Source organism: Chiloscyllium plagiosum, chromosome 42 (assembly GCF_004010195.1).
Source record: "Chiloscyllium plagiosum isolate BGI_BamShark_2017 chromosome 42, ASM401019v2, whole genome shotgun sequence".
Lineage (NCBI taxonomy): Eukaryota > Metazoa > Chordata > Chondrichthyes > Orectolobiformes > Hemiscylliidae > Chiloscyllium > Chiloscyllium plagiosum.
Genome location: NC_057751.1, coordinates 745,225 through 757,874, shown reverse-complemented (window position 1 = coordinate 757,874; position 12,650 = coordinate 745,225). Strand labels below are relative to the sequence as shown.

Genomic DNA, 12,650 nt, shown 5'->3' with positions numbered 1-12,650 from the left:
GCATTTCAACTCCTCCTCCCACTCCACCGAGGATATGCAGGTCATTGGACTCATCCACCGCCAAACCACAACAACCCGCCGGTCGGAGGGGGAGCGTCTTATCTTCCGACTGGGAACTCTCCAACCACAGGGGATGAACTTGGACTTCACCAGTTTCTTCATCCCTCCTCCCCCCACCTTGTCTCAGCCGAGTCCCTCCCGCCCGGCACCGCCTTCCTGGCCTGCAGTCTTCTTCTTGACCTCTCCGCCTCCATCCTACTCCGACCTATCACCCTCACCTTGACCTCTTTCCACCTATCACATTTCCAACGCCCCTCCTCCAAGTCCCTCCTCCCTACCTTTTATCTTCTCCTGCTGAACACTCTCTGCTCATTCCTGAAGAAGGGCCTGTGCCCGAAACGTCGAATCTCCTGTTCCCTGGATGCTGCCTGACCTGCTGTGCTGTTCCAGCAATAAAGTTTCAACCTTCATGTCCAGTGACCCTTCTGCAGAAATATTCCGATGACAAGTCGTTGGACTTGTACATTAACTCTGTTTTCTCCCCACAGATTGTTTCAGATCGTCAGCACTGGCAGTTCTTTGCTTTACTTTAAAGTTATGGTATGCTCATTTGAGGACACAGTCAGCTCTGCTGTAACGGTTCTGTTATTGTGTAATCTGGTGTTATAAGAAAATCACTTAAAGCAGCACTATTTAAACTAATGGGGGCCAGAGTCATGTTAGAACTAAGACATGCATTAAAAGTTTGTGCGATAGATACAGTGTCCCCAATTCATCAATTGCATGTTATCAAAGTTGCATTAATGAAATGCGTGTTATCGCAGAGGACCTCTATTTTCAGAAGGGTATTTCATGCACAAAGGCTAGTGGAAATCCAGAACTCTCCTTCAAAAAGCTGTTAAGGTTGAGGACCAACTGAAAATGTCAAAACTGAGATGGGTAGCTTTTTGTTGGATAAGGGGATTAAATGGGAGAATTATAATACCAATCAGTCCTTCAGGTTTTTAAAAAATTCATCTGTGGGTTGTAAGCATCATTGGCTGAGCAGCATTTATGGCCCATGCCGAGTTGCCTTTGAGAAGGTGGTAGTGACCTGCCTTCTTGAACTGATGCGGTCCACGTGCTCTGAGTCGACCCACAGTGCCACTAAGGAGGAAATTCCAAAATATTGACCCAGCGAGACAGTGAAGGAAGAGCAATATGTTTCCAAGTCAGGATTGTGAGTGGCTTGAAGTGGAACTTGCTGCCCTTGTCCTCCTAGATGGAAGTGGTCTTGGAGTTGGTAGGTGCTGTCTCAGGATTTTTGGTGAATTTCTGCAGTGTGTCTTGTAGATTGTACACACTGCTGCTGCTGAGCATAGCATTCTGAGTTATGATTCGGAGATGCCGGTGTTGGACTGGGGTATACAAAGTTAAAAATCACACAACACCAGGTTATTGTCCAACAGGTTTAATTGGAAGCACTAGCTTTCGGAGCGACGCTCCTTCATCAGGTGGTAGTGGAGGACACGATTGTAAGACACAGAATTTATAGCAGATGTTTACAGTGTGATGTAACTGACATTATACATTGAAAAATACCTTGATTGTTTGTTGAGTCTTTCATCTGTTCGAATACCATGATAGATTCACTTCTTTCATGTGTAAATCACAAAACTTTTTTATAAAAGTTACATTCTCAGGTTAACTGTAACAATTGATGTTAGCCAGATACTATGTTGAAGGTGTTTGCCCTGTGTTCCCTGTCTGTGCCATAATATTTAGACTGATTTGAAATAAAAAGTGAGTTAATAACCTTACATGAATTTATGCAGTTTTTGAGCAAAGTACAATGTAACTCTGCAAGTACAAATTCACCCCACAAACATATATGTGTGTGTGTGTGTGTGTGTTCTTCCTGCAACACATTATCAATGAGGATGAGCACCTCACCAAGACCTTCTCCACACCTCCACTGCTCACCTTTAAACAACCGCCAAACCTCAAACAGATCTTGTTCGCAGCAAACTGCCCAGCTTTCAGGACAACTCCATACAACCCAGTCACGTTCGGCGCTGCGAGACATGTCAGAGTGTGGACATGGATACTACCATTACACTTGGGGACACCTCCCACCATGTACATGGCAGGTTCTCATGTGACTCAGCCAACGTTGTCTATCTTATATGTTGTGGGCAAGGATGCCCTGAGGCATGGTACATTGGAGAAACTGAGCAAAGGCTACAGCAATGGATGAGTGGGCACCGCCCAACAATCAACAGACAGGAGGGTTCCCTCCCAGTTGGGGAACACTTCAGCAGTCCAAGACATTCGACCTCGGACCTTCGGGTGACCATCATCCAAGGCAGACTTCAGGACAGGCAGCAGCGAAAAATGGCCAAGCAGAGGCTGATAGCTAAGTTCCACACCCATAGGGAGGGCCTCAACCGGGACCTTGGGTTCATGTCACACTACAGGTGACCACCATTGCACTATACATACGCACAGATATTCCTACACAAACGCGCACACGCAAACACATATACATTTGTGGGGTGAATTTGTACTTGCAGAGTTACATTGTACTTTTCTCAAAAACTGCATGAATCCATGTAAGACTCTGTTAACTCAAGTTTTAGATTAGAATGAGATGAAACATTATGGCACAGACAGGGAACACAGGGGGCTAACACCTTCAACATAGTATCTGGCTAACATCAATTGTTACAGTTAACCTGAGAATGTAACTTTTATAAAAAAGGTTTGTGATTTACACATGAAAGAAGTGAATCTATCATGGTATTCGAACAGATGAAAGACTCAACAATCAAGGTATTTTTCAATGTATAATGTCAGTTACATCGCACTGTAAACATTTGCTATAAATTCTGTGTCTTACAATCGTGTCCTCCACTACCACCTGATGAAGGAGCGTCGCTCCAAAAGTTGTGCTTCCAATTAAACCTGTTGGACTATAACCTGGTGTTGTGTGAATTTTAGCATTCTGAGTTGATTCACTGGAGATGCTGAGTTCTGTTTTGTTCCTATATTACGATGTTCCTGTGACAGATGTCAACAATTGTGGCAGATGTCAACAAATTAAAATGCAGTGGTCAGGGCTCTGAATAGATGTGCTGGGTACATCAAAATTGCACAATAATCAAAAGAATTACCGCTTCTTTGATTGCTTTTCTGGATCTTGCAATCGAAATATTCCAAAGCAAAGTATCCCATAAACATTCAGTGCTTTGCAAAACAGATCCATGTACCTTCCTCCATCCTAGTAAAACCAAAATATGATGATAAAAACCATCTGACGATACATGAATAAAATGAATAAGGTCAAATCATTACATTGCAATTGAAACCTACCTGGTGAAGTTCTCACACAACCTTGAAAGGTGAATGTTGGGACAACTGAAACATAGGTGTTGACCTTGTCTTTCACAGGCACATACATACTGCTTGCCTTAATGTCCCAGTAGCTCTCACATTGAAGTCTGCAAGCTTAACACAAGCCATGAAAAAATGTACTTACGTAGTCATAGAGATGTACAGCATGGAAACAGACCCTTCGATCCAATTTGTCTATGATGACCAGACATCCCAGATTAATCTAGTCTCATGTGCCAGCACTTGACCTATATCCCTCCAAACCCTTCGTATTCATTTACCCATCCAGATGCCTTGTAAATGTTGTAATTGTACCAGCCTCCACCACTTCCTCTGGCGGCTCATTCCGTACACATACCACCCTCTGTGAGAAAAAGTTGGCCACCATGTCCCTTTTAAATCTTTCCCCTCTCATCCTAAACATATACCTCTAGTTCTGGACTCCCTCACCTTACGGCAAAAACCTTGTCTATTTGCCTTATCCATGCCCCTCATGATTTTATAAACATCTGTAAGGTTACCCCTCAGCCTCCGACACTCCAGGGAAAACAGCCCCAGCCTACTCAACCTCTCCCTATAGCTCAAATCCTCTAACCCTGGCAACATCCTTGTAAATCTTTTCTGAACCCTTTCAAGTTTCACAACATCGTTCTGATAGGAAGGAGACCAGAATTGCATGCAGTATTCCAAAAGTGGCCTAACCAATGCCCTGTACAGCTGCAACATGACCTCCCAACTCCTGTACTCAATATTCTGACCAGAAAGGAAAGCGTACCAAATGCCTTCTCCACTATCCTGTCCAACTGCGACTCCACTTTCAAGGAACCATGTTCTCTTTGTTCAGCAATAATCCCCAGGACCTTACCATTAAGTGTATAAGTCCTGCTCTGATTTGCCTTTCCAAAATGCAGCACCTCACATTTATCTGAATTAAACTCCATCTGCCACTTCTCAGCCCATTGATCACCTGATCAAGATCCTGTTGTAGACTGAGGTAACCTTCTTCGCTGTCCACTACACCTCCAATTTTGGTCTGCAAACTTACTAACTACATCTTGTGTTCACATTCAAATCATTTATACAAATGATGAAAAACAGAGGACCCAGCACTGATCCTTATGGCACACCACTGGTCACAGGCCTCCAGTCTGAAAAACAACCCACCACCAACACCCTATGTCTTCTACCTTTGATCCAGTTCTGTATCCAAATGGCAAGCTCCAACTGTATTCCATATGATCTAACCTTGCTAGCCAGTCTACCATGAGGAACATTGTCAAACGCCTTACTGAAGCCTGTAGACCTCTGCCCTCTTCAATCCTCTTCGTTACTTCTTCAAAAAACTCAATCATGTTAGTGAGACGTGATTTTCCACACGCAAAGCTGTGTTGACTATCGCTCACCAGTCCTTGCATTTGATGGACAAGCTGCTGCTCTAAGCAGTCCCAGCTGATAGACAGAACATCTTTATCTTACTAAAAGCTTATCTTGACAAAGTCATTTGCTGGTGTTGCCAAATTTTGTTGAAATATTTGAAACTTTCCTTATCCTAAGCACCCACCTTCACATTTCCAGCATTGATTCCTTGACAGTTCTACCCTCAGACATAGCCACTACCTTTTACCATGGCCAGTTGAAAAGCAAGCCAATACTGTCAGTAAAATTATCTTACCTTTTTCATCAGCATTGTTTTTTGCAACCAGTCCCACCAGCTCCTGATCCGTGTCATAACATGTAAGAATAGGTTGATTAAAAATATCTACACAAGTGATGAAATAAACGTATTATTTTGGGAAGTCTTCAAAGAGTCTGCAGATTGAGTAACTTTTTGAAGGCTCCGACTTGTTTTTGCAACCAATGTATTTATGTACATTGCACAGTGAAGAGTTTGGTCACTGATGATCAATTTATGAGACCTGGCAACAATAAAACCATTGAATGCCAAGGGAAGACTGTTGAGTTTCTCTGCCTGGACGTAGACAATTCTTGTATGGCCACTCTCAGACCCGGCCTGAATGATGTTAAGTTTTGCTGTATGTGGGCACAGACTACTTTCATGATCTGAGGACTGGAACTGGAACAGGGAAACCTGAAAGAATTCTGTCCAGGGGTAGAGAGCAGAAGAGATATTTCCCAGATGTAACTGTAAAACAGTCCCAAAACAATCCAGGAAGAAATTTGGGAGAAACATCTTCATACAGAGAGTGATGAGAATGTGTAGCTCACTACCACCTGAGGTGCATAGAGGTATTTAAAGGAAGCAAAATAAATGCAGGATGGATAAAGAACTGGAAGAATGATGGTGTGGATCAGAGGAAACTGATCTGGATAATGAATGTCAGCTTGAGCCAATTGAGTGGATTGGACTATTTATGTACAATAAGTTCATTGACATCTTTTGTCTTTAATTGTGCCAATTTTTGTGATGGAGCACAACTTTGACACTGCACTGAGATGCCATGTGAGCTGAGTTTGAATCTTCTGACTCAGTGGCTCGAGCCAGGAATCACAGCCCCTTTCACAAGTTGACAACCTTGGTACGTCCTTTTGACGCAAGCAAAGAAGACTCAGACACCACCTAGTGTGGGAACATGACAGATAACCTACAGCAAACTCTGCAAAGCGCTCGTCACACAGGGTGATTCGTGCTAGCTTGCAACGGTTCCGCTGCTGTACTTTGTCCTGAGCATGGATACTACCCCTCAGGGAATCCTCATCAGCCAACTGTTCTTCGAGCTCCGGTGTCCCACCCCCAGTAACGAGGGTACGTATCAGCATCAGAATGTTGTCATTGAAGTATGTCTGGAAAGCAAAACATTGCAGATGCTTGTGAGGTTCATGGAAGACAGGTTCATTTCTGATGAATCATGATTTTTTTCAAAGGTTCTCCAGGCCAGTGTCTCACCTTGCTCCCTTTCATGCTTCAACACATTCAAACTCTTACATTCACTCCATCAAATTCTGTCAACCTGTTCTCTTTGACCTGCATTTGTTCCCAATCCACCGAGACCTCTATTTTTAATCTCTCTTCCTTGTGTTCAAACCTTTCATGGCTTCAACCCTTTGCATCTCTGAAAACCTCTCAGCCCTCAAACCCTCAAACATTTCTGCACCACTCCATTTCTGACCTCTTGAGAATTCCCACTGTGGACCGAAGGGCTTATGCCCGAAACATCGACTCTCCTTCTCCTTTGATGCTGCCTGACCTGCTGCGCTTTTCCAGCAACACATTTTCAGCTCTAATCTCCAGCATCTGCAGCCCTCACTTTCTCCCATCATTCCACTTGGCCTGGGCCTGAATTTCTCGAATTCTTTTCCTAAATCTCTTCACCTCTCTATCTCTCCTGCCAGCTTTCCTCTTTGATCAAACTGTTAGTAGCCTTTGTAATGTCTCTTTTGGTGTGTTAGCTGTTTGAAGGCACAAAATAAATGCAAGTTGTGGTTAGGTGAACTCTGATAACCAATTCTGTCCGGTTTCAACAGGGCCTGAACGCAGGAGCTCCATTGCCACCTCTTTGAAAAATAATTTCAGGCATTCTTGTTTTTTCTTTCACTTGTGGGATGTGGGTGTCGCTGGCTGGAGACGGTGGTGCTGAGCTGCCTTCTCGAACCGCTGCAGTCCAAGTGCTGTGGGTTGACCCACAATGGCCTGAGGGAGAGAATTCCAGGATTGTGACCAATCTACACTGAGGGAATGGCGATATATTTCCAAGTCAGGATGGTGAGTGGCCTGGAGTCAAACTTGAAGGGGATGGTATTCCCATGTATGCCATGCCCATATTCTTATAGATGGTAGTGGTTGGGGGTGGGGGGAGTTGAAAGTTGCTGCCTCAGGATCTTTGGTGAATTTCTGCAGTGCATCTTGTAGATAGTACACACCGCTGTGACTGAGCATTGGTGGTGGAAGGATTGGCTGCTTATAAATGCAGTGTCAGTCAAGCGGGCTGCTTTTTCCTGGATGGTGTCAAGCTTCTTGCATGTTGTTGGAGCTGCACACATCCAGGCAAGTGGGCATAATCCATTACACTCCTGACTTGTGCCTTCTAGGTTTTGGGAGTTAGAAGGTGAATTACTCATTGCAGTATTCTTAACCTCTGACCTGCTCTATTGTCATTGTATTTATGTGGGGAGTCCAGTTGAGTTTCTGGTCAATGAAAGTTAAGGATCAGTGGTTAGATTGTCTCTTATTGGAAATGGTCATTGCCTAATATTTGTGTGGCATGAATGTTACTTGCTACTTGTCAACCCAAGTCTGGATATTGTCCAGATCTTGTTCCATTTGAACATGGACTGCTTCAATATCTGAGGAATCACAAATGGAGCTGAACTTTGTGCAATCATCAGCTAACACCCCAACATTTGATCTTATAATGGAGGAAAGATAATTAAAGAATCAGCTGAAGATGTTTAGTTGTAGAGTCATGGAGTCATACAGCATGGAAACAGACGCTCCAGTCCAACCAGTCCATGCCAACCATAATCCCACCTGCCTGTACTTGGCCTATATAGCTCCAAACATTTCCTTTTCATGTACCTACCTAAATGTATTTGAAAAATTATCACCACCCTCAACCACTTCTTCCTCTGGAAGCTCATTCTGCACACAAACTACTCTCTGTGTAAAAATATTGCTCCTCATGCCTTTTTTTAAATCTTCCATTAAGTCATTGAAGTCCCCCTGCACCTTACAAATCTCATTCCTCACCTCCTTGCGATATTTTTAGTGAACCTATTCAGACATATTACGACACTCGTCTGGAGCAAGTGAAACTTGAACGCAGGCCTTCTGACCCAGAGGTCGAAACGGCACCATTGTGCCACAACAGCCCACAACTCACTTCTCTTCTTATGTCCCAGATAAATTACTATCCCAAGACCCCAATTATACCTCTGTCTTGCTGGTACAAAAGTCAACAATTGGACTTATATTTTGAACTTGTTTTTAATGAGAGCTATCAGGATTTCCAAATCCAGGGCAGATCTTTTAACCAACCAAATTTCACCTCAAGTGACGACACTCAGATCCAATTCATTCAGCTTAATCTGTGCTGAGATCCCAACGGCCTTGAAAAAATAAAGCAGTATCTCTTTAACTTACTGTGCACATCAAGGAATTCAAAATATTTGATGCAAACACACATCCACTGGCATATGGCTGTGTAAGGTAAAGATCCGTATCGGGATCGTCGCGATCCTCCTGATCCAGAAAATGGACATTGGAATCGTGAACTGCAATTAAAAAGGAAGCTGAGAATAAAACAGTGTTGTAGCAACTCTCAAATTCCTTGAAGAAATGTGAGAGGGAGATAAGGTGCGTCTTGCAATTTTGGAAACCCAGCAGCCAAGGAGATAAATGATTCTGGAGGATCAGTTTCAATCACCTTAGCGGAGGATTAAATATGAGATGCTGAACACAAAGGGATGCAGTGGCATAGTGGGAGTGTTAATGGACCAGTAATCCAGAGGTGAAAATGTGTTGCTGGAAAAGCGCAGCAGGTCAGGCAGCATCCAAGGAACAGGAGAATCGACGTTTCGGGCATAAGCCCTTCTTCAGGCCCAGCTAATGCTCTGAGGATATTGGGTTGAATTAAATTTGAAATTCACTAACCCGCAATTAAAAGTAGTTGAGGGATGACCATGAATTGCGTATTATAAGAGCCCGACTGATTCATTAAAGTTCTTTCGGGAAGGAAGTACTGCCTGAACTGATGTCAATGTAACTCCAGCCACACGACCATGAAGTCCCTGAAATGGCTGAGTCAGCCATTTAATTGTACGGAACCATTACAGTGTTTCATGGAAAGAGTAAAACCAGGCAGATGTTCAGCATCAAACAACTCACCAGAAGCGACAACAACATACTCAGCCTGTCAACCCTGTAAAGGTCTCCTTACCTGGGCAGGATGAGATGGAAGACTTGTGTTCGATTTGGGAGAGCTGTGTCACAGACTGTCAAGCAATGGCCTAACATAGTCATATTCACAGAATCAAATCTTCCAGATAATGTGACGTCAGCAATGCTGCCTCAGCGGTGTACAGTCAGGAGGGAGTTGCCCTGGGAATCCTCAGTATTGACACCTGATCCCAAGAAGCCTCATGGAAATCTCCTGCTAATTGACACAGACGTCCTCCCCTTGGCTGATGAATTAGTTGACTTACATTTTGAAGTACATTGGGAGGGCACAGTGATGGCCGTAAGAGCACTGAATGTATTCTGGGTGGGTGATTTCAACGTTCATTGCTAATTGTGGTAAAATTGCTGGCTAAGTCCTGAAGGGTATAACTCCCTGACTGGCCCAGTGCCAGGTGGTGAGGAAACCAATGAGTCGAAAGGGTTTTCTAACCGTGTCTGTCACCCCAGACTGGGTGTCCAAAGATCAGGCATTTGATCTTAAATGAGATACCTGACCATACCCTCGCCATTCTACCTATAACAAACATGTCTGTCCATAACAGAATCAGTAGGAATGACCTCCACAAAATGCTTGCAGAAACAAGGTCCTGCCTTCACATTGTGGAAGCCCTCCAGCATGTGTGGCATTACCACATGCTAAACGGGACAGATTTCAAACAGATCTAGCAACTCAAGACTAGGCATCCATTATGCACCGGCGGCTACCAACAGCAGAAACAGAATTGTACTCAATCACGTTCTGTGCCCCGGCATATCCCCCAGTCTACCATTCTCATTAAACCAGGGAATCAATCCTGGTTCAATGAAGAGTGGAGGAAGACACTCCTGGAGCAACATCAGGTTTGTCTGAAAATGGACTGTAAACCTGGTCAAGGTTTACTCACACAACATACCAAGCACTGCAAAAACAGCATGCAATGGACATGGCAGAGCACCCTTACAATGATCAGATGACATCTAAGTTCTACAGTCCTGTCACTTCAAGCCACAAATGGTGGTGGACAATTAAACAACACGTTGTAGGAGGAGGCTCCCCAAATATTCACATCCTCAATGATAAGACCATAAGAAGGAGGCTCCCCAAATATTCACATCCTCAATGATAAGACCATAAGACATAGGAGCGGACGTAAGGCCATTCGGCCCATCGAGTCCACTCCACCATTCAATCTTGGCTGATGGGCATTTCAACTCCACTTACCCGCATTCTTCCCGTAGCCCTTAATTCCTTGTGACATCAAGAATTTATCAATTTCTGCCTTGAAGACATTTAGCGTCCCAGCCTCCACTGCACTCTGTGGCAATAAATTCCACAGGCCCACCACTCTCTGGCTGAAGAAATGTCTCCGCATTTCTGTTCTGAATTTACCCCCTCTAATTCTAAGGCTGTGTCCACGGGTCCTAGTCTCCTCACCTAACGGAAACAATTTCCTAGCGTCCACCCTTTCCAAGCCATGTATTATCTTGTAAGTTTCTATAAGATCTCCCCTTAATCTTCTAAACTCTCATTGATTAAGGAACCTAGTGCATCATTGTCAAATAATAAGGCTGAAACATTTTCCACAACCTTCAGCCAAAAATACAAAGGAAGATGAAGATCAATCATTTCACATCCAGGACATTTCTGCTGAAGTTCATCAGGGTAGTGTCCTCGGACCAACCACCTTCAGCTACTTCATCAAAACCTTCCCTCCATCATAAGATCAGAAGTGGGAATGTTTGCTGATGATTGCAAAATGTTCAACATCATTCCTGACTTCTCAGATACTCATGCAGCTTATGTCCAAATGCATCAAGACTTGAACACTATTCAGGCTTGGGCTGCCAAGTGACAAGTAACTTCTGCCACACAAAGTCCAAGCAATGACCACCTCCAGCAAGAAAGACACCAACCAAAGCTCCTTGATATACAATGGCAGTACCATCACTGAATTCCCCTACTATCAACATCCTGGAGATTTCCATTAACAAGAAAATGAACAGGATTAGCTACAAGAACAGGTCAGAGACTAGGAATTCTACAGAGACTAACTCAACTCCTGACTTCTTGTCAACGATCCACAAGGCACAAGTCAGGAGTGCGATGGAATACTCCCCACTTGCCTGGATGGGTGCAGCTTCAATAACATAAGAAACTTAACAGCATCCAGGAAAAAGCACCCCTTTCATTAGCACCACACTCAAACATCCCCTCCCTCTACCACCAATAGTGGGACTAGTGTGTATCATTTACAAGATGCACTGCAGAAATTTACCAGTTCTCCTGTGACAACACCTTTGAAAACCACTTCCACTACCATCGAGAAAGACATGGACAGCCATATAGGGGAACACCACCAGCTGTAAGTTCATCTCTATTTATGCCTACTGCATTTTCTTGAGTGCTGCAAAGTCCAGGATCCACATATACCTTGGCTGTGGGAAGTTTGCCCCTTTCTTTTTCGAGATGCCTGTTTCTAGACTTTTGTTTGCAATTCACCTCCATGCACCTGGTTTTTGGACATCTGATCCAGGGGGTGTGTCGGGTCAGAAGACCTCCTCGATTCATGAATATTAATATTAATATTAATAGTCCCAGGCAGTGAGCTATGGAAGGGACCGTAATTTCACACTGTTAGCCTTTTTCTGAGCTGTGCGTATGCCCTTGGAGAGGAAGCGCACAATGTTCAGTGGCACACTTGAGGATTTTCAAGGGCATTGGGTACCACAGGGCCAGAAATGAAATCAAATTAAATTTTGATTTTGCAAGTTTTTCTTTATCTTTTTTAAAATAAAGTGACAGTGCCCCCAAAAGGCTGCTTTGTTTTCCTCAATTTTTGGTCATTCTGATGTAATTTGGTGGATAAAGGTCAGTATCTCTCCAGAAAAGGAGTTGGATAGACAAAGGTTTGGAAGGTAAGGTTTAATGACCACCTCAACAGCAACTGGAGATGGACAATAAATACTGGCTGAGCCAACAACTCCTCCATCGAACATCCACCTGAGAGGGATGTCTCATCTGACAAATGGAATCTCGGACAGTGAAGCACTGCCTCATAGCTTCACAGTTAATGTTAGCGGAAATAATCTGCTCAAGACTCTGGAGCGGGACTGTCACTCACAACCAACAGTGTCAAAGATGAAAGTATTACTCTCAGAGCCACAGCTAAGACCACACAGCCCGTGCACTCATAGAACATAGAACATAGGACATAGAAGAATACAGCGCAGTACAGGCCCTTCGGCCCTCGATGTTGTGCCGATCCAAGCCCACCTAACCTACACTAGCCCACTATCCTCCATATGCCTATCCAATGCCCGCTTAAATACCCATAATAGGGGGGAGAGTCCACCACTGCTACTGGCAAGGCATTCCATGAACTCA

General features: G+C 43.9%; 1 protein-coding gene across 1 annotated transcript in view; it reads right to left on the bottom strand.

Annotated features, from left to right (window-relative positions):
* The window catches only part of LOC122542962 (calcium-activated potassium channel subunit alpha-1-like), a 108,174-nt gene that overhangs the window by 3,167 nt on the left and 92,357 nt on the right, over nt 1-12,650 (bottom strand). Inside the window, exons 25-27 of the mRNA XM_043681103.1 lie at nt 8,471-8,601; nt 5,980-6,174; nt 3,153-3,259 (exon numbers count right to left, since the gene is read on the bottom strand). Of these exons, the coding sequence (XP_043537038.1) occupies nt 3,153-3,259; nt 5,980-6,174; nt 8,471-8,601 (433 nt within the window). The remainder of the gene's footprint in view (nt 1-3,152; nt 3,260-5,979; nt 6,175-8,470; nt 8,602-12,650) is intronic.